Below are 22,126 nucleotides of genomic sequence, written 5' to 3'. Positions count from 1 at the left end.
GATGGGACCCAGAAAATCTCAGGTAGGACCCCAATTTTATAAAGTGAGGGGTCCCTGGGACCCACATTTTTTTTGGCTCACCGCGATCACTGATATACAGTATATATATATATATACAGTATATATATATATATATATATATATATATATATACACATACACACACACACACACACATACAGTGCATCCGGGAAAGTAATTTACAGCACTTCACTTTTTCAACATTTTTGTTATGATACAACCTTATTCCAAAATTGAATAAACTCATCTTTGTCCTCAAAATTCTACACACAATACCCCATAATGACAACGCATAAAAAGTTTTTTTTTAGATCTTTGCCAATTTCATTTAAAAAATAAATAAAAAAAAACTTATGCTGGGCATACACTATACAATTATATGTCAGATATCTGTCTGGTTGGAATGAAAATCTGGTAATGTATGGGAGCAAAATATAATTGACCATTTGCTCATGAACACTGGAAAACAGACAAAAATGGTTGTTCAGACAAATTACTGTAGTTAAATCAAACATATTTAACCAATTTTAACAATCGTTTTTGTCCATTTTCATGTGTTTGGGATCATATGGTCAAATCCCATTTGGTCCATACATTACCAGGTTTTCATTCCAAAGCCAGATTGGACAGATATCTGACAGATGTATAGTGTATGCCCAGCATAAGAAATCACATGTACATAAGTATTCACAGCCTTTGCCATGAAGCTCAAAATTTAGCTCAGGTGCATCCTGTTTCCACTGATCATCCTTGAGATGTTCCTACAGCTTAATTGGAGTCCACCTGTGGTAAATTCAGTTGATTGGACAAGATTTTGAAAGGCATACACCTGTCTATATAAGGTCCCACACTTGGCAGTGCATGTCAGAGCACAAACCAAGCATGAAGTCCAAGGAATTTTCTGTAGACCTTGGAGACAGGATTGTCTTGAGGCACAAATCTGGGGAAGGGTACAGAAAAATATCTGCTGCTTTGAAGGTCCCAATTGCCTATCACGTTTACCAGCCTTACACAGGTGTCTGTAATCAGCTGCCTTTCCATACTCAAACTAAAGCTTGGCATCCACTATACAATTTGCTGTCAGATATCTGTTCAATCTGGCTGGTTGGAATGAAAACCTGGTAATGTATGGGAGCAAATGATAGTCGTCCATTTGCTCACAAACATCGGAAAATAGCCAAAAATGGTGGTTCAGACAAATTTAACCAAGTTGAACACATTTTTTTGTTCTTTTTTCAGCGTTTAAAACCATATCATCGACTGTCATTTTGCTCCCATACATTACCAGGTTTTCATTCCAACCAGCCAAATTGAACAGATATCTGACAGAACATTGTATAGTGGATGCCCAGCTTTACACACACCAACCCTGGCCTTGATCTGGCAGCTGATTGAGGCAACACCTGAACCGGACGCTTCAGTCCTACTGCTTTTGCTCTGCCAAACCTGAGATATCTGGACATTCTACATTCACTTAATGTAGAATTAGGATGACCCTGTCACTATATATATATATATATATATATATATATATATATACACACATAAATATACACCACAGCTTATTAATTTCAATACACCTCGCAAATTGTTGATTTTTTGGAAAGTAATGAACAAAGAAAGCTAGTTTGTGATAAATATATATTTATTTTGGCAAACATGCTTTGTATTCGCACACATTGTTTACAAATAAATTCAGTTTTGATTTCTCTCAAAGTATCTACCCTTAGTGGCGATCACAGCAGTGCAAAACGCGGGGCATTGTCTCGGTCGATTTGTCTAAAGTTTCAGCTCCGATTTCAGCCCACTTGTCTTGTAGGAACTTCCAAAGATGATATTGGCTTGTTACTTGCAGATCTTGAAAACACCCGTCCAGATATTCCCAGAGGAGTCCAGTTGGATTGCAATCAGGACTCTGGGGTGGCCAAACCGTGATCTTTATCACCTGTTGTTTTGACTAAATATGTCTGGAGGTATGTTTTGGTTCGTTATCTTGCCGTAGTGTGAAACCACAACCAATGAGGTGGGTACCAAAAGGGATGGCATGGCCCTCCTGGATGTTATGGTAGCGTTTGGAGTCCATGATTCCTTTGATATTTACGAAGTCACTAACCACACCACCCCCAAAACATTTCCAGACCATAATGGAACCTCCTCCATGCTTGACTGTTGTCTGAATGCAAGCAGGAAGCATGTGCTCGCTTGTCGCAAGATGAACGATCTTGCACCTTTTGGACCTAAACACCTCAAACTATGATTTGTTTGTGAAAAGAACCTCCTTCCACTGACTAGTGGTCCAGCTTCCGTGCATTTTTGTCCACAATAGCCTCTTCTTTTTATTTATGGGCCTATGCAACACATCCCTTCAAGCCACTGGCTATAAAGTGGCGTTTGACGGTCGCGCCTGACACGCATTTCCATCAGAGCTGCACAGATCTGACAAGCTGTTTGGAATCTGTACCGTTTGGAACACACTGATAAATTTGTCCTCCTGTTTTGTGGTCATTTGAGGTTGTTCAGATTGTGGGCGATCACGTACACTGTTGTTACGACGTATCTCTTGAGGTTACACTGCACACCACCAAGAGAAACCTTTTCCAGGCGAGCAATTTCACGTAAGCTATGCCCTTCATTTCCCAAAGCGACTATGGCAGATCACTTTTCGATTGATATATCTTTCCTGGGAGATCACTGTACACGTTTTCACAAGTGTTCACACAATACGGCGAACACTGGAATTCTTCCACTGTGTATGTGTTGACAAATCGGTTTGAAAACAGCATTGGGCATGCTCGGCCGGATTAAGGCTTGTGGGAACCCAGGGGCAACCAAGCCACACGGAGCCTCGGCAGGGTCACACCAACCCTATGTGGGCAGGAGCAAACGCAGGATTTTCTGGGGGATTCAACATATACATATATATATATATATATACATATATATATATATATATACACACACACACATATATACACACACATACATCTATATATGTCGTATATATAACACACATATACAGTGAACAGAAAAACACATACATACACAATAACACATATGCATTCACAGTATACCCACAACACACAGTATACACACAATAACACATACAGTATACACACATACAGTATATACACAATAAACCAGTACACATACACTTACATTTTTATGCTGCAGCTGCAGGTTGGTAATGGGGGCAGGCACCTCACATTATTAGGTCCTGTCCCCTCGCACCGTAATGCCGTGATTAGCGGGTAATATGGGGGCGGGGCTTGCCATATCGACTCCGCCCGATGTAAGCTGGGATTTGACAGTCGTACTCAGTAACCCCCCCACGTGCACTTGTTGTGGGGGCCCCTCTTTATGTGGGGCCCCCGGGACGACCGCCCCTGTTGCGCCCCCCTTAATCTGGCCCTGATCTGATAACTCTACGATCACCTTGTGACTTTGTGGGCATAATTTGTTAATTTTCAGGGATCAGACATTATCCGGCTGTTAGCATACTTTCCAACTTCTTCACCTCCGGAAGAGTAACCCTTGCAAATGGCGCAGTCACGTACCAGAAGTTAGGGAGCGTGGCCTTGCGGTTTGGGGGTCGTGGCTTCGTGGGGAGTGCCGCACTTGTGAGTCACAGCAGGTGGCGTCCTTTCTGTGAAAAAAACACTTATCAACTTCATCCTTTACAGAGAAATTCGACGAATCTGGGGGTGTGAAATTAATGAGCTGTAGTATAGACGTATATTTTTCAACTTATGCCTAAACGTAATCATACCATCTGTGTCCCACATAAACATGAACATTCCCCAATATAATACTTATTGAACCCATTAGCCAAAAACCATGAAAAATGTAAACTGGGAAATGACCAATTAATAGATTTACACTCCTAACAGCACAATATGCAGAATCCTATCCCACTTATACAAACAATTCCCTGTATGATGCCTTGTAGAATATAATGAAGCTTTTAGCAAATATTTATGATCATGGAATAAAGTTATGTCACACAATCATTAACCATATATGTGTAACAGAGAGCTACAATCAAGATCAGCGGTTTCCCATCCATACAGCTTGATCGGAAAACTAAGATGCTGAGAATACTCGGTACATATAAGTGAATCTTCATTACTTTATGAGTTCACTTCTAGTCTTTTAAGGTGTTTAACTGGCTTTAATTTACCCCCAAGAGGCTTATATCACTCATATATTTAGTATGAACTTTACTAAGCCTACAACATATCTTGTTTAAATGCAATAAAACATTAATTGCCGCAAATAAATAATTACTCAAAATAAAAAAAATGCCAACAAAATATCCGTAAATGAATATCAAAGTATCCTATGTTATCTGATAAGACTGCAAATAATATTAACATATACTACTTTAAAAAAAATAAACTTTTATGACAGGCATAAAGCATTAGTTTTATTTTACAAGTTCATGTGGAACAAATACAGTTCGTATATAGAAATACACACTTCCTTGCAGGAAAGTCATCCACAGCAATAAAAATAAAACACACTTATAACAACTGACCAACAGTTTGCTGTATTTATTTAATCCACTTTAAATTAGATTTTTATCTTCAGAGACTTTATTTCTCAAAACGGTTAATAAATACAGTGTTGTTTTCTCAGATTATTTCTGTGCTTCTCAGCTATGTTTTTAAACTTCATTGTTGCACTGGGACAGAGATCAACTTTCACAGCAGAAACTGCTGTTAGGCAGAGAAGCCAAGTTACAGCAATAGAATCCTCGAGATCCACTTTTGCTACAGTCTACGACAGGGGTAGACAACTAGCAGCAGTTCAGCTGCTGTGGAACCACACACATCCCAGCATGCCCTGCCACACTTTGCTTGTTATGAAATGCTGAGATGTGTAGTTCCACAGCAGCTTTAGTGCCTAAAGTTGCCTACCCCTGGCATACAAATAGAAGTAGGACAATGACTGTCCATAAATTCTGCTGTGCTCTGTGCTTGGGGTTGGACTGGGAGCACTTAAGGCCAAATTCCACCATTCAAGAGTTTTCATATTCTGCTCCTCTATAGTCTGGTACATGACAGAATGGTGCTGTGCTCCCCACACTGGGTTAAATAGTATACAAAGACAATCCAAAGGGTAATTAGCATAAACGATGCAATATAAGACACAGGATAAAAGCATAAAAAAAGACTTGGAAGACAAACCTGTGAACTTGGTAAAGCTGTGTGAGGACATGTACTAGCTGATGTTAAAGTGACTGGATTGTTAAAGTTACAGCAGTCACTTGCCAAATGTCACTTATTCAGAAATGCCTACAAGTAACTGTTTCTCCACAATTCCCACACAACACACTGTAGTCCTGTAACAGATAGGCCTGTACTTATTAGGTGTCAGTCACATATTAATCAGTAGCCCATTATAGACATATCATTCCTCTTATAGGGCATCACAGTGCTGCACTGCCAGTTTGCTAAAAAAAACTGCTTTCTATACCTTTTCAAAAGATGTGCAGAATGCTGTACTGAACCATCTGCCTCTCGTCTAGACAGATATGAGCATTTTACTACTCAGAAACCACTATCAATCCCAAGAGTATATTGATTTCTTGTTTAACATATTTAAATGTTAAATAAATGCTGTTCCTGCATATAATCATTAACATGAACTTTCCCCTTGCCAGTTCCCCCTCACTACAGCACCCCAGGATTATATAATCATTTGTATAATATTTAGTTGTTTCCTAAAACAAACATGCAATAAGCCACACTGGTAATGTTTGCTGTGAGTATAACATAGCCGTGCCTTTATGACTGGAGCTGGTAGTATTAATGTGTGTGTTTAAATGACTGGCTACATTATTATAACCTCTGACACAAAATAAAAATAAACTATAAAGTAAGCAATACCAACAGGTGGCAGCTTTTCATGATCAATAACTATACTTATGTCACACAGCACCACCGATAAGTGTTTGGACAGCTTGGTACAAAATGCTGTGAGACGACTTTGCTGCTTTATGCAATTATTTCTGACATATATTAGGCGGTCCTTGTCAGAATCTCAAGGATGTCTTAACTCTTCTCCTATGCCTTTATTTAGTTTATTCGATGTTATCATAGACTGGTCATAATAAAACTCAAAAAATTGCTCTCAATATATAAAATAAGTATCCTGTAGAGCAATATTATATACTACATTACATGCTACAATATTATTTAAAAAATTGACTATTTACCAACATATTCCATTAATATGATACATATATTAAGATATACTGTATATAATATTAACATATGAATCCTTTAAATACCAAATATAACATTACCACAGTTTTTTGGTTAAAAAAATAAATTCTAACTATATAAAAAATAAGCATAACGAATGTAAAACTGATGGTATTGGGTTTTTATTTATGTATGTAATTATATATACACATAGATACATATACATGTTATTTCCCAACATCTTCAAAAACATTTAGGACCTCATTCAGACCCGTTCGCTAGATGCGGCCGCTCACTCCCAGAGTATGGAAATTCAGCTAAGTGATGTCAAGACAGGCGATAGCACGGCAAGGCATAAGCACGCCCACTAAGTCTTGGCGAGCGATCACTTTGTGGTTGGTGTGTTTATAGACGCCCACCAGTCTGTCTTTAGCCGCCCACTAGCACAAGTCATCTCCAGGAAGTATATACAACCATCGGTACATCGGGTTCCATCATATCTGACTGCAGCGCTTGCGTTTGCCTTTACCTACCGCAAGCACTGCGAGCATTTCAGTGTAAAAACCAGCCAGGTGACGTGTTCTCTGACGCTGCCTGTTAATTACGCACGCTTCTGAAACGGCGTTAAAACACTCAGGCACGCCTGCGCTCGCAACTCCACTCCCCCGTTACTACCGGCCTGCCCCTGTTACCACCCACAAACGGCCCCTCCTGTCACTCATTCCACTGGGCTGTCTTTGCTGGGCAAGCGAGCGCTTCCCGATCTAGTTTGCGCACGCGCACTGTGATGCATACGAATGCGCAAATGCATAACATCGGCCACGTACGAGCGAGCGGCCGCTTGCGAGAGGGTCTGAATCAGGTCCTTACTGCGGAGCATCCCAGCACACAATACCGCCTCAGCGCAGCATTGAACATTACAATCCCCGCCGTATTTTGTCTAATGAAAATGTTCGCTTTGAAGTTTTCAATACTCATTTTAAATAAATATCAACTTATAAAGCCAATAGAACTAGAAGAGATAAGAATTGCAACCGACAATCCGAGAATTATGTTCAATATCGAATAGCGGGACATAAAAAATAAGTGCACTAATTTCATGTGCAGTATTATTTCCCTGTAGATTGCAAGCTTGCGAGCCTGGCTCGCTTATGGCTTTGTCGGTCTGTTATAATTCAGTCTTCATTTATTACTGTATTTGTCCTCAACTATAAGGCGCTACTGAGTATGCTGGTGCCATCCAATATACTCTCCATGTAATGACATTTGCTTAAAAAAATAATTTAGCAAATCTCAAAAAAGGACTCGCTGCATTCAGATAGCGGCTTCCCTGACAACCGGCACCTGATCTAAAAACAACATACTTATGCTCTGGCATCCCACATTGGCCCAGCAGTGTGTGAAAAGTGATGTTAACAAAAAAAAATCTAGTAAATAAAAGAGGAGTCACACATGGTCAATTCTGGGGGCAGATACTCTGAAGGTAATTTTAGAGTGTGTATAATAAACACACGTGTTCTACTCCTCTTAAATTGTAACAAAAGGCATATTAAGTAAATATACTGCTCAGATCTTGGTTCACATGACAGATATGTGATGTGCCTGTGGTTATATTATATTCTTCCTCCCAAGCATGCACCTCCTGCAGTGTATGGGCTCTGTAGAAGCCAACCCTCACTGAGACCATCTTGTCTCACTGACAAAGATCCTTTTTTACTTCTTACTTACTGGCCACTTCCTGTGACGGGGAAAAACTTTAACTCAGCTTGTGATAATTTCACAGGCCCTGAGCAGCATGACCCGCGCAACCCTAAGGTCAGAAGCCAAGGCTTGCTCTGAAACATCTGTGTGGCTTATTATGAGAGAGAAACAAAAGTGGAAACATGTCCACCAGTGTGATGAGAGAGACCAGCGAAGACGTGGTGACACTTTGGTCATCTGATGTGCCTGGCAGCCCTGCCCTTTAAATCTTTTAAGTGGTGGGCAGTTATTTGAGCTCATTGTGTTGGTTCGCATGGGGTTAATGAACAGAGAGGTTGCGCTCAATTGGCAGAGGTTTCTCAGGAGCCAGGGTAAAATACACAGCATACAGGTCATATACATTATCCAATAGAGCTGGAGGATGAGTAACATTGAGCACAATCATTTTTCCAAAACTGTTTATAGCAGAGACATCATTTATATATCCAGTACACAAGCGGTTACTGAATTCCTAACTACTCTCTTTTTGTATTTTCTGCACTTATACAGCCCTATTTATCATTTTTCTTTACTAAAAAATGTGAAAAAGGGTGTTTTTACTCACACCCTTTTCATATTATTTCAGTTATGCTAAAATGTATTAAACGGCTTTTGGAGCAGTTTTCGTAAAAAAAACACTCCAAGCCCTTCAATTCGCTTATTTTTATTAAGCAAATCGTATTTCCCATACTTGTAATGGGAAATGTGATCTGCTCAGATTTACTAAAAATATGTTGTAATAAAATACCTGAGAAAGCCCCGTGATAATAACACCATCTTCAGATCATCTACAGGTCCTGGGGGATGACCTAAAATGCTACAAAGTTAAAAAAAATAATATTTAAAAAAACAAAACCGTCAGACTGACTACAGAGGGCATTTAATATATTAAACCCCTAGGCAGGGATGTTTAGTCGTAAGGTAAGGGTGTTAGCCAATAGGATGCCTCTTATTGTTACTAGGGGTGGAGCTGGATCTTGCTCAGGCAGGGATCTGCCTCTTTTGCTGTGTGTTCCACTCCCTCCCTTCCCCACATTTTCCCATGTTGGCTTTTTATGGGTGGGGAAAGCACAACAGCCCAGTGGCCATCTTACTGCATGATTTAGGTTGTCTGTGTTTTCAGTTAAGATAAGTTTATATTATGTTATGTTGGCTGAGCTGCACTGTAAAGGTTTCAGGCTGACATTTGACGCTAAGGCGTCTATTAAAACAGCAAGTACATTCGATGTAGATTTGTAAGCATTTCAATCATATCTACACTTAAAGAGGTGTAACTTGACTGCAATGGGTCATTCTCACATAGGCAAAGTTTAGGAAGGCTTGTCAACAGAACTGTGGGCTCTTGAAAATTAGGTTTGCCTGTTTGGAGGCATATTTTACATAGTATAAGTTAGGTGCAAGTGTGCACTGAGGAGGGTGGTAGGAAGCAAAGTGTGCACATAAGGAGCGGACACAGAGTATTTGCTAACAACTCTGCATCATACTTGCCTAGTCTCTCGGGATGGCCGGGAGGTTCCCAAAAATCAGGTGCCGCACCCGGCCCCCCGTAAGGGTAGGTAAATCTCCCGGAATGACCCCTGCCCCCCGCACCAGGTAGCGTGCTGAATCGCGTCATTGTAGCCTCCCCACCTACTTTACATTGCTAGTAATCTCAGCATTGTAAAGCAGGGGGTGGGACCGCAATGATGTGATTCAGTGCACCACCCACTTAAGCCGCCCCAACACCCCTCGCTCCCGGAGGGGGATGCCAAAAAGTTGGTAAGTATGCTCTGCATATGGGTGAATATAAACATTTGTCCCTGGGCAGAGTGGAAGAACGTACGCCTAATTTCAGTCCAGCTCCTTATCAGGCCACATATCTGCTGTGAGTTTTTACTACAGGTGTCTCTATATCTTATGTTTCAGGAACTGCAGTCAGTTAGCAATGTTAAGATTTAACATTGCTAGTTCTGAATGATAAACTGGTCCGGAAAGGTACATAACAGGTCCTAATGGTAGTGGGGTAATGCATTTCCTTGTGGAGTACCCCCACAGCTTCTTCAGGCCCCAACCCAACACAGTGCAAAATGTCTTTTCTACATCAGTTTCACAAAACTCTGCCTCTTATACATTTTAAATAATAATCTATCACTAAGAAATGGCTGCAAGAAGCAACAAGTGTGACTGCGTCTTTAACCATTCTAGTGATCAAGGCCTCCAGCACATGTATTGCATATTGTGGAAAGGATTATTAACAGCTGCCTCCAGTTCCCAAATGGCATTCATGTTTTTCTTCCACTCACTAGATTTTTGCTGGTATTAAGAACTTTATCTCTTCCTTCTCCAAGAATTCCAAAGGGAATGGAACCATTAAATTACAAAACGTAATAAAAAATAAACTTCTGTAAAGCCTGTGTAACAAATACTGTTTCTGTCCTTCCAAACACTAAATGAGTCTTAGCAAAATCAGCTTTATATCACTACTCTAAGTACGCTGTCAACATAGCCGAGCAACTCAGTGTTATATATGTAAAACATATGTATGTAGAGAAATAGATCAAATTCAGCTTTGCAAAACATAAAACGTCTCTTTATACAAACACCACCGCAAAACATTGTATGTTAGACATAAGAAATGGAAAATAAACCGTTAATTTCTGTTGATTCTCTTGAAATTAGAAGAGTACAGATATTTTCAATTGGAACATTTCTCATCACTCGGGGATGTAGGATTATATAAATGGCAGCTCCACAAAGCTTCATCTTTTGTCAGAATGTCTGTTGGAAGCACAATTGCTTGCCAGTTTATGCCCTGACTGGCCATAATAAGTTGTCACAGTAGTTCTTGTGGTCAACAGGGGCCATAGACCATGCAGACACCAATTGCATTTTACAGTCGGTTCTGCCTATATGATGAATAAATGTTTTACAAACAAAAGAAAAAAAATAAGAGACTACTATAAAAAGGAGATATATAATTGAATATTCAATGTTAAGCTGCTTCCACCATACTAGCAGAATGGCTAGGGTAAAATATCTAGTATCCATGCTGTATGGCAAATGTTCAAACCCACAACACCTCTGTAATAACCAATTCTCCTGCTGTGGCTGGCAGGGGAACTGTAGCACTTTCAAAACAAGATAAACCTGGATGTGTCCAATGTTTTCAAAATGTTCTTGCCTGCCAAGCCTCTTACAGAGGTGGGTGAGTCTCTACTATAGGCCAAGAGACGCCTTATGTTCTTCTAGTACAGTGAAAGGGTTTAAAACTAACTTGGGTCGAGATGTCACTGTCAACAACACCTAAGCAGAAATTACGAACACCAAATAATTCATGAAATTAGCTTTGCAAAAGCATTATGTTAGTAGCAAAATACAAATATCAGAACACCCTTTAATTTGAAATCATATATGACTGTTTTATGGTTGAATTATAAGTAAATAAAAAAAAATTAAGATTACAAACTTCCTTATCTCATACAAAGTTATAGAAATTGTATCTAAGTTCCATGAATACCATATAAAGATTATGTTAATTGAATTCCTGCTGAGATACAGTACACAGTTTATATATTAACAGATGAAATCGTACATTTTGCCCATAATCTTCCCAGAATAACAGCAACTGGAGAGATTCTGCTCCCTAGGTTGACGTCCATTCATTCAACAATGAAGCGGCTGAAAATCACAAAGTACAAAGATCTAATTTATAAATATTTGTTTACAGTTTTGGAATAATGGAGCGTAGAACCACTTCAAGACTATTAGTAGCCCTCTGGCTGCTGATAACTATTGAACAACAATTAAATAACATAATAAGTAAGTTCAAAAAACAAACAAAAAGTTTATCCAATGAGAAATATGGTTGAAATAGATAAGATGTTTATTTTCCCCATAGTTTAAAAGAATAAAACTTGGTTCAGGTTAACGCTAATTGCTTAGTGGCACCAGACACTCCAGGAGACTCGCCTGTCCTCTTTGTTATCAGCTGTCAAATATCCCGATCAACGTTATTATTTTGTAGGATTTCATTTTTAGCAGAAATATACACCAAAGACTTTCAATGTTCTATAACTGGCTATGCATTATATCATGCAAGACTTGTATGAAAGAGACAATAAAATAGCATTTGTTTTTTTAATGTATTATTTTTAATGAACTGCAACTATTCTCCTCTATGTAGAGGTGGTGATTTAGGTTAATCTCTGCAATTTATGGGGTTTTACCAACTTTATTCTACACAGCTACTGGTATCTGGTAATGTAATTCCTGGTTTCCGCAGCTTGCCAAGCTACCAGAGCTTGTTGATCCAGTACATAAAATGAGTTGCCCGATCACGGACAAATCTGGCATAGCCAGGCATTTTAAGTGAGAGAAGAAAATATTTGCTGAAAAGAAAAAGGTTCTATTACTAAAACAATTGTTCAATTTGAATTTGCTGGATTAGCCATAATAGCGGTTTATATGGCAAGATCATGACTATTTTAAGCATCTAGCATTAAACAAAAAAACATCTACGATAACTATGACAATTCTGTTCATATTGCTGGGGCATATATTCGACACTATGCATCCCCGTCACACACACATCTGTCAAATGCACATGCTAATTATCCTGAACACAAATATATCAACATAATAAGAGATATGGTAAGAACTTACCCTTGTTATCTCTATTTCTACGAAGTCCATAGGGTTCCACAGGATACCTTGGGGTATAGGTGTGACGTCAGTCGCCGGGCACCATAGAGTTAAGCTTTTCAGCCTCCCAGGATGCACTAGGGTCCCCCTCCTATACCCCGTCCCCGCCCCCCAAGGCACCTCAGTTAGTTATCAAGCCATAGGCCGGAGGAGAAGGAAGAGAGAGAAAAAAGAACTGGACACATACAAGAATCACATTCTCACCAGAGGGAGACGGAAAACCGGTGACCAGAGCAAAGCCCATCTGCAGCACAGGTGCGACAGGGCGGGAGTCCTGTGGAACCCTATGGACTTCGTAGAAATAGAGATAACAAGGGTAAGTTCTTACCATATCTCATATTTTGTACTTCAGGGTCCATAGGGTATCCACAGGATACCTTGGGGATGTCCCAAAGCAGTATCCTTTAAGGGTGGGGACGCTCCTGTGCAGAAAGGAGAATCCGCCGCCCGAAGGAAGCATCCTGAGAGGCGAAGGTGTCAAACCTGTAATACCTCACGAAGGTATGGACAGAGGACCACGTAGCAGCCTTGCAGATCTGGACTGCAGAGGCACCACGTCGAGCTGCCCACGAAGGACCCACAGACCTAGTGGAATGAGCCTTCAGAGAAGGAGGAACCGGTAGGCCTTCATGAAGATAAGCTTCAGAAATAGCCATACGGATCCAGGCTGCCAAAGTTTGCTTTGAGGCAGGCCAACCCTTTTTACGGAAGCCATAGAGGACAAACAAAGCGTCCGACTTCCTAAACGAAGAAGTGCGGTCAACATAAGTCCTTAAGGCCTGCACAACATCCAAAGAGGCCTCACCCACGGAAAGACCCGGTGAGTTAAAGGCCGGAACAACGATTTCCTCGTTAACATGAAACTGGGAAACAACTTTGGGAAGAAACTCGGGCCGAGTGCGGAGCACTGCCCTGTTCCCATGAAAAACCAAGAAAGGGGGTCTACAAGAAAGAGCCCCTAAATCAGAAACACGTCTGGCCGAAGCAATAGCCAGAAGGAAAACAGTCTTAGATGTTAGCCATTTAAGATCCACTGAGCTCAGTGGTTCAAACGGCGGTCCTTGGAGAGCCCTCAGAACCACAGCCAAATCCCAAGGCACCACAGGTGGAACAAAGGGCGGCTGAATGCGGAGAACACCTTGCATAAAGGTGCGCACATCCGGGATTGTAGCAATCCTACGGTGAAACCAGACAGATAGGGCCGAAACCTGTACCTTCAAAGAAGCAAGGCGAAGCCCAGGATCTAGTCCCGCTTGCAGGAAGGCGAGAATCCGAGACAGACAAAACTCCCGCGGTGCATAACCTCTCGGTCGACACCACTGGAAGAACGTATGCCACACGCGATAGTATATCCTCGCGGAAGACGGTTTCCGAGCTCGCAACATGGTATGCACCCCAGAGCTGGAAAACCCCCGGGACCTCAGCATGGCCGTCTCAACAGCCACACCGTCAAAGACAGCCGAGTCAGGTCCGGGTGAAGACAAGGACCCTGAGACAGAAAGTCCGGTCGTAGCGGCAACCGCAGACGACTGTCCACGGACAGACCCTGAAGGTCTGAGAACCAGTGCCGTCTGGGCCACGCGGGAGCTATCAACAGGAGCGTCCCTCTTTCCTGTTTGAATTTCCGGATTACCCGTGGAAGAAGGGAGACCGGAGGGAACAGGTATGCGAACCGGAACGTCCACCGGACGGACAGAGCATCCACCAGAGACGCCCCTTCGTCTCTTGTGCGAGACCCGTACACCGGCGACTTGTTGTTGTGCCGGGACGCCATGAGGTCGATCTCTGGAAGACCCCACCTATCCACCAGCAGTTGAAAAACGTCCGGGTGCAGGGACCATTCCCCCGGATGAACGTCCTGGCGACTTAGAAAGTCCGCCTCCCAATTTAGCACTCCCGGGATGAAGACCGCTGATATGGCTGGAAGATTGCGCTCCGCCCAAACCAGGATCCGAGAGACCTCTACGAGAGCCGCCCGACTGCGAGTTCCTCCTTGCCTGTTTATGTAGGCCACGGTGGTAGCGTTGTCCGACTGGACCTGCACCGGGTGACCCTGGAGAAACCGATGTGCCTGCTGGAGAGCATTGAAGACCGCACGGAGTTCCAAGATATTTATTGGAAGCTCCGCTTCTGTTGGCGTCCACCTGTCCTGGAACAAGTGTGGACCTGAAACTGCTCCCCAGCCCCGAAGACTGGCGTCCGTTGTCAACAGGACCCAATTTGGAACCCAGAACGGACGTCCCTTGTTGAGGTGGGTCGTCTGTAACCACCAAGCAAGGGACAAGCGAACCTCCAGGGTGATCACAATCGTCTGGGACTTCAGAGACTTAGGCAGCCCGTTCCACTTGGACAGGATCAGGTGCTGCAGAGGTCTGGAGTGAAACTGGGCATATTCCACCATGTCGAACACCGACACCATGGAGCCCGGTAACCTCATCGCCGAGTGTAGAGACACCCGGCGGCTGTGCAGACAACTGCACGAAGATCTTTTGCTGTCCCGAGTCCAATAAGGCTCCCAGATGCAGAATCCTCCGAGACGGGATTAGAGTGGACTTCTGCCAGTTGATTAGCCAGCCGTGCCGTTGCAGCAGGGCAATGGTCAGGTCCAAGTGGCGTAACAGGAGCTCTGGAGATCCCGCCACCAATAACAGGTCGTCCAAGTACGGCAACATGCGGACTCCCTGCAGCCACAGAGAAGCCGCCATGACCGCCATCACCTTGGTGAAAACACGTGGTGCTGTCGCCACTCCAAAAGGTAACGCCCGAAACTGGAAGTGGTCGCTGCGGATTGCAAACCTGAGGAACTGTTGATGGCGCAAAAGAATAGGGACATGCAGGTAAGCGTCCTGTATATCCAATGACACCATGTAGTCCCCAGGTTCCAGCGCCAGAATGATGGACCGTAGGGTCTCCATCCGAAACTTCGGTACCCGCAAAGACTTGTTGAGTGCTTTGAGGTTGAGAATCGGACTATACGACCCATTGGGTTTCTGTACCAAAAAAAAGATTTGAATAGAAACCCTGGCCCCTCTGGGAGAATGGAACAGGCACTATAACTCCAGCCTGGAGCATAGTGTGCAATACCTTCCGCAGCTCCGTAGCCTTGTTCCGGTCTGATGGTAGACCCGTGGTGAAGAATCGAGCCGGGGGTCTGTGCCGGAAGGAGAGGGCGTACCCGTGGGAGACCACCTCCAGAACCCAAGTGTCTGTCGTAGTGACCGACCAACACTGGGCGAACTGCAGCAGGCGGCCTCCCACCCTGGGATCCCCCAAAGGGAGGCCCGGACCGTCAGGCTGCAGGCTTGTCATCTGGCTTGGGGGCCGGACGTCTGGTACTCCATGCCTGCTTCCGGGGCTTGACCGATTTCCTAGGGCCAGCCTGACGAGGAAACGACTGTGGTTTGGGCCTGCCCTGGGCCCTAGATGACCGAAAGGACGATGGTCCAGAACCAGAAGGAGCAGCGGCCGACGGGAGACAAGCCGTTTTGGCTGCCGCCAGCGTGGCCACAATCTTATCCAGATCCGGACCGAAGAGAACTTCTCCGGTAAACGGCAAGGCTTGCAGACCCTTCTTGGAATCTGCGTCCGCCTTCCAGGATCGCAGCCACAAGGTGCGACGAGCAGCTACCTCTGCTGAAGAAATTCTAGACACCAGAGTACTAATGTCTAGAGCCGCCTCGTTGATGTAGGTGGCCGAATCACGGAGATTGCCAATCAACTCCGCCTGTTCGGCCGGACAGTCGGAATCAAAAGAAGCCTCTAATGAATCCGCCCAGCGCTCCATCGCTCTGGCAACCCAGCAAATGGCCATAGCCGGCCGTGCTGCCCCCCCCGCAAGGGAATAAGCGGACTTCAGGCAGATTTCCACCTTGCGGTCCGTAGCATCCTTAAGGGAGGACATGGATGGCATCGGCAATGTGGCACTAAGGACAAGACGGGTCACGTGAGAATCCACCTGTGGAGGGGATTCCCACTTAGCAAAATAATTATCCGCGAACGGATAAGCCACCGCCAGGCGTCGCTGCGGCTGGTATCTTTTGCCAGGCTGTTTCCACGCCTCCTCTAAATGGTCCACCAACTGACCCGAAAGAGGAAAGACTGTGGCATCGCCCTTCACGTCTTTGAAAAAGGCATACTTAGACTTAGCCGCTGGGGGAACTTCGTCCTCAATCACCAAGGCTGTGCGGACCGCCCGAATAAGTCCAGGAATATATACTTTGGACTTAGCATCAGCGTCTTTAGTATGGAGAGGTTCCTGATCGTAAGGATCCAGAATCTCCTCATCATCAGACGTCCCTTCGTCATCCTCATAAGGAGCGGACAGAGACGCCTCCGGCCGTTTATGAGGCCGCATCACAGACTTCCCTTGCAACACATCCGACAAGTGCTGTACAGAACTCGTCAGGGAGTTAACCCACGCTGGCTCCTGAGAAACCGGGAGCGGGGAAATAGGGAGACTGTGGGGTACCACCAATTGTCGTGGGAAACCCTGCATGGGTGACGACACCACAGACTGCTGGGACAAACCCATCGGAGTAAACGCGGGCTGCGGAGCTAACTGGCCCACTAAAGCTGTTAGCGCCTGAGCGAAACAAGCCCAGGGCGGCTCCTGTACCGGTGCTGTAACCGTAAGAGGCCGCGCCATGGACAAACACTGCCGGCAAAGGCCCTCCGCGCTACCCTCCCCCTCCGCTAACGGTACTTTACACGTGGTACACTGTAGCCGGAGGGGAAAATCACTTTCAGACATGATGGCACCACGTATGTGACCCCTCTCACCAATTATATATTAAATAGGCGAGAGACCACCCTGCAGCACCGCACCGCAAGGGCTTAGCAGAAAGAACAGGGACAGTAATAAAGCTGACAGTCTTGAGAAGAAAAGTTACAGGCAGCAGCGCTAGCACAGTCACATACAATGCAAAGAAAATCAATTCCTGCACTAACAGCGCTGATCACTCAACTACACAGACACAGGGCCTGGTAGGACACAGCGCTGCATACACAGACCTGACCACAGCGGAGGAGAGGTATGCGGGGGGACCCAGACCACGATGCTTCCAATGCAGGCTTCCAGCAGCGTTCACCATGCTTCTGAAAAGATGGCCGCCGAGGAGCAGAGAGAAGGCTGGCCTGGGGGAGGAGCGCTGACACAGGGCCAGTCAGCACAGTGCAGAGAGGGCTGTGTGCAGCGGGGGAGGCGCCGGCTGTGAGACAGGGAAGGCGCGCTCCCTTGGCATGCATTTAAGCCCTGGGACGCCGCAGCGCTACCGCGCTGCTGCGGTCCGCTGTCCCAGGGGGTAGTGGAAGCGCAGGTTGGTCGCCTGGCTCCACGCTGCAGCCAGTCCCCAGGGAGCCCCCTGCCTGGGGACTTAGGACCATGTGATCAGCGGGGACCCACCGCGGGACCCCGCTGCTTACCTCTGTCCCCCTTGAATCCGGCCATGGTCCGGAACATCTGGGGTCACCGCTAGCTGTGACCCCAGATGCCCACCAGCATCCCCGGATCAGTACCGGCGTTCTGGTACCGGCGGGGTGTAGGGAAGACAGCATGGACGTCAGGACTGACTGTCCATGCTGTTCATCCAGATGTGCAGCCACCGCTGCATGAAGAAAAAGCTTCAGGGGCTCTTCTAGCCCCCACTCCAACAGGTGCACCCGACTCCGGCCGGGCACCAAACTAAACTGAGGTGCCTTGGCTCGGGGGTGGGGTATAGGAGGGGGACCTAGTGCATCCTGGGAGGCTGAAAGCTTAACTCTTTGGTGCCCTGCGACTGACGTCACACCTATACCCCAAGGTATCCTGTGGATACCCTATGGACCCTGAAGTAGAAAGTATTATTATTACCAGTTATTTATATAGCGCACACACATTCTGCAGCACTTTACAGAAAATATTTGTCCATTCACATCAGTCCCTGCCCCAGCGGAGTTTACAATCAAAATTCCCTACTACATGCTCACACACATACACACTAGGGTTCATTTTTTGTTGGGAGCCAAATAACCTATCATCCGGAGGAAACCCACACAAGCACAGGGAGAATATACAAACTCCACACAGTTACAGCCGTAGTGGGTATTAAACCCACGACCTCAGTATTGTGAGGCAGTAATGCTAACCATATATAACCCATAGGAGCCATTCACACGGAACAAATGGATCCCACCATCCATACAGGCCAATCACACTGGACAAATAAGCACTTAGGCTAATCGCAATGGACAAACATCCACCCCGGAAAATTATACTCAACATATATGTCACCTACAGGACATGTTTAATATACATGCGGATGGGATCCTGGGTGGCGATATACATACGCCGGAATCCTGACGCCCAGCATAATGCCGACGCCACTATCATGAAAATGTCAGATTATCAACATAGGGATTCCGACTCTCGCCATCCCGAAATTAAGTATACGGGAAAGTCTTACACTTAGCCCGGGGATGGGGGCGTTAGGTTTAGGGACCCCCAGGGGGAGACTAGTGTAAAGCACCCCCCCGGGGAGGGTTAGTCACCACCAAGGGAGGGTTAGGGTACTTACCACCCCTGTCAAGATTCTGCACCTTTGGGCTTCCGGCGTTGGGATTTGAACCTGGCGGCAATTCAGCCGCCGGCTATTCATACCCAACCCGTCACCTACACACAGATCAAGCAATGTGCCACAAGCTCAGACAACCACAAACTTCATACAGACATCAAAGACACAAAAACTACACACCAGCTGAATTTTTAAGGGTTTTCAGAGTTTACTTCAATTAAAAATGTACATGATTACTGCTCAACATCCTCCCAAAATACCCCTAAAGGTTCACTCACTGCATTAGAGTCACCATTCTCTTCAAATGGGAACTTCCTGGAAGAAATGTCACCAAATTCTCCCCAACACATTAACACCTCTACAAAATATTTTTTATTGTTATATTATTCAAACTGTAACTGGTGAAGCAAATATATAAGTTTCCCATGCAAAGTACAGATTCACATACACCAAGATGTGTCTTCATACACCTAGCCTCAATACGCCATGCTGAGCATGACTCCAGGTGTGAGTGAACTGCACCGAGCGGTGTAGCGTATTTTCCATGTCTTTTTTTGCTCGAATGTGCATCATAGTTGCAACGCTATGTGACCGCGCTGATTAATTTAATATACGGCTTTTGTATATCTGTGTACGATTGAGTCTGAATCTGTACAACAGAACTTGGGGTTAAAAAAAGCTGCGGTCATTGCATCATAGCACTTTGTATAGAGATTCAGACTGAATCACACACAGATGTAGACGTGTCACATATCAAACCAATCAGTGCAAGCTAATGTGATGCGGTTTAGTCGCATCACATTGCGACTAAGACATGTATATGAGCAAGAAAGATACAAAAAATACGCTCAGAACTAGCCGAATTGCAGGATACCTGGTGCGCCCAGTGTATGAGGACATATCTGTATTGCCCAGCTCTGAATAAAAAAATAATCCAGTGGTGGAACAAGGGTAGGTTGCCACCCAATGTGGATGTGGAAATGGGAGCCAGGAAACAGGCCACATCTCCAGCAGGTTTTTGACAACCTGGGAACATTTTGTGCAATATGCTAGGGCAACGGTACCACATTGGTGCATTGGAGGACCTTACCCAGTTGGCCTCAACAAACACAAGGTCACATTCCTGCTGTCAAAGGTGGACAAATTGGGGGAGACTACAATGTTGATGTTCACTCTCTATTGGTGTCTTAGCCACATACTGTACAATGATTAAAAGGAAGTAATTTGAGATCTCAGGAAGGAAACCTCTGCAGGTAGTGTTTAACTTGGCAGTAGGTGTTATCTGCAAGGCTCCACCTACCACCAACTGACCAACCCTATGAGGCTCTGTGCTATTCCACATCCTCATTGCCCCTGTAGGAAAACCAGGAGGGAATTGCGTGTTGTGCATTATCGAGGACAAGGGGGAAATAGTGGAAGAGATATGGGGTAGGCTTCTGAGCTTCCTTCAGCATGCAAAGCTAGGAGAAATATTTCAGTGGGAAATTAAAGGGATGTATAAGGGACAATTCCTCTACCTGAGGCCACTACTTCCCGCTACTGAGACCATGCCAAAATACTGTTTAAATGAGTAGCATAGTAGTCATTTAAAAAATCTGGAAGTTGAATACCCCCCTGGATCTTTCTAAGACAGAGTACCCATTTTCAGCCTAGTTTTACGGCCACCCGGGAGGACAGAGGTCCCTACCGTTCTCTGCAGCTCTTTACAAAGATCCCAACACACTTGGATTGGGAGGGTTTGTAGGAGATAGATAATTTTGGGAAGGTTTATAACATTTTCATACATTTGCTTCAAAGAATGAAATGTCTTCTTACCAGTTCCACAAAGGCGAGTCCCCCATAGCTGTGTGCAACAAAAAACACATTTTCAGCAGCTGCTTTTGAAATGAAGTTGTCCCATACATACAATGCATGTTCTTCAGGGCTGCTATTATCCTGAAAACAAATAAACACTGTGGTAAGTACAAAGATTCAACACTTTTGCACATCCCCTAGTTTGTATATTGATGGTTTCTTTAACCACTTTACTGGCGTGGCCGTATCTTATGGGACCACACCAGGCCGGGCTTTCCCTAACATGGTCGCATCTGATGCAACCGTGTCAGAGGAACTTGCAGGCAGCTGCTGGAAGCTGATTCCCAGCATCTGCCAGGCTTAGCCCACCCGGTCAGCCCCTAGATTGCCGTGGCACCCACCCACAGCCTCCTTCTGTCGGCCAGGCTACAGAAGGGGGAATATAGACAGTCTGCAGCTTCCCTTCGGCTACCAACCTAGGCTGTCTGCACTGTGGCAGCCCCGCCTCCACCAAGTCTCTGCCTGTTTCTTTTTTTTTTTTCTCTCATATAAAATTAATTTGTCTGTTTGTTTTTGTCTAATTATGCATTGCGACACCCCTGCACCTATTGGGATAATGTACATTGGGCATGGTGTACATTGGGCAGAATTTAGACCCCTGGAGCCTATTCTGAGCCTTCTACTGTATGGATTTGGATGAAAACTTCACAGAGTGGTAACACTGGATCCCAGAAGACATACTAGGGGGTTGAGGCCCCGGTCAGAGCATTCCGTTGGTGTACGCTGAGCAGAACTTTGACTCAGGGAGCCTGTCGTCGGCCTTCCACTGGGTGGATTTGGATAAAAGCTTCACAGAGGGGTGGCAATTAATCTGGGGTGCCTAATGGAGTGGTTGGGGTCCAGGTTGGACCTCACGGCGGAGTGCGCAGGGAAGAATTTTGACCCAGACACCTGTTCTGGGCTTCCACAGTATGGATTTGGACGAAATCACATAGTAAAATGTAATGACTTGAAGATTTAAACCCGGGCAACTCTGGGTAGCTAGTAAATATACATATTTGTTAAAAAAAATAAAATGTAACTGTATAAAAACAATTTCCCCCCCTCCCCCAAAAAATGTACCCAAAATTGTTGATT

At 44.7% G+C, this 22,126-nt stretch overlaps 1 protein-coding gene across 3 annotated transcripts in view; it reads right to left on the bottom strand.

The window, feature by feature from the left end:
* The window catches only part of ARB2A (ARB2 cotranscriptional regulator A), a 471,272-nt gene that overhangs the window by 212,137 nt on the left and 237,009 nt on the right, over positions 1-22,126 (bottom strand). For all 3 annotated transcript variants that reach the window (XM_088444639.1, XM_088444640.1, XM_088444641.1), the window contains exon 8: positions 21,011-21,130. In XM_088444639.1, coding sequence (XP_088300765.1) covers positions 21,011-21,130 — 120 coding nt within the window. The remainder of the gene's footprint in view (positions 1-21,010; positions 21,131-22,126) is intronic.

Source organism: Taudactylus pleione, unplaced genomic scaffold (assembly GCF_031769625.1).
Source record: "Taudactylus pleione unplaced genomic scaffold, aTauple2 ptg000370l, whole genome shotgun sequence".
Classification (NCBI taxonomy): Eukaryota; Metazoa; Chordata; class Amphibia; order Anura; family Myobatrachidae; genus Taudactylus; species Taudactylus pleione.
Note: the sequence above shows the minus strand (reverse complement) of the source record. Positions and strands in the feature narration are given on the sequence as shown.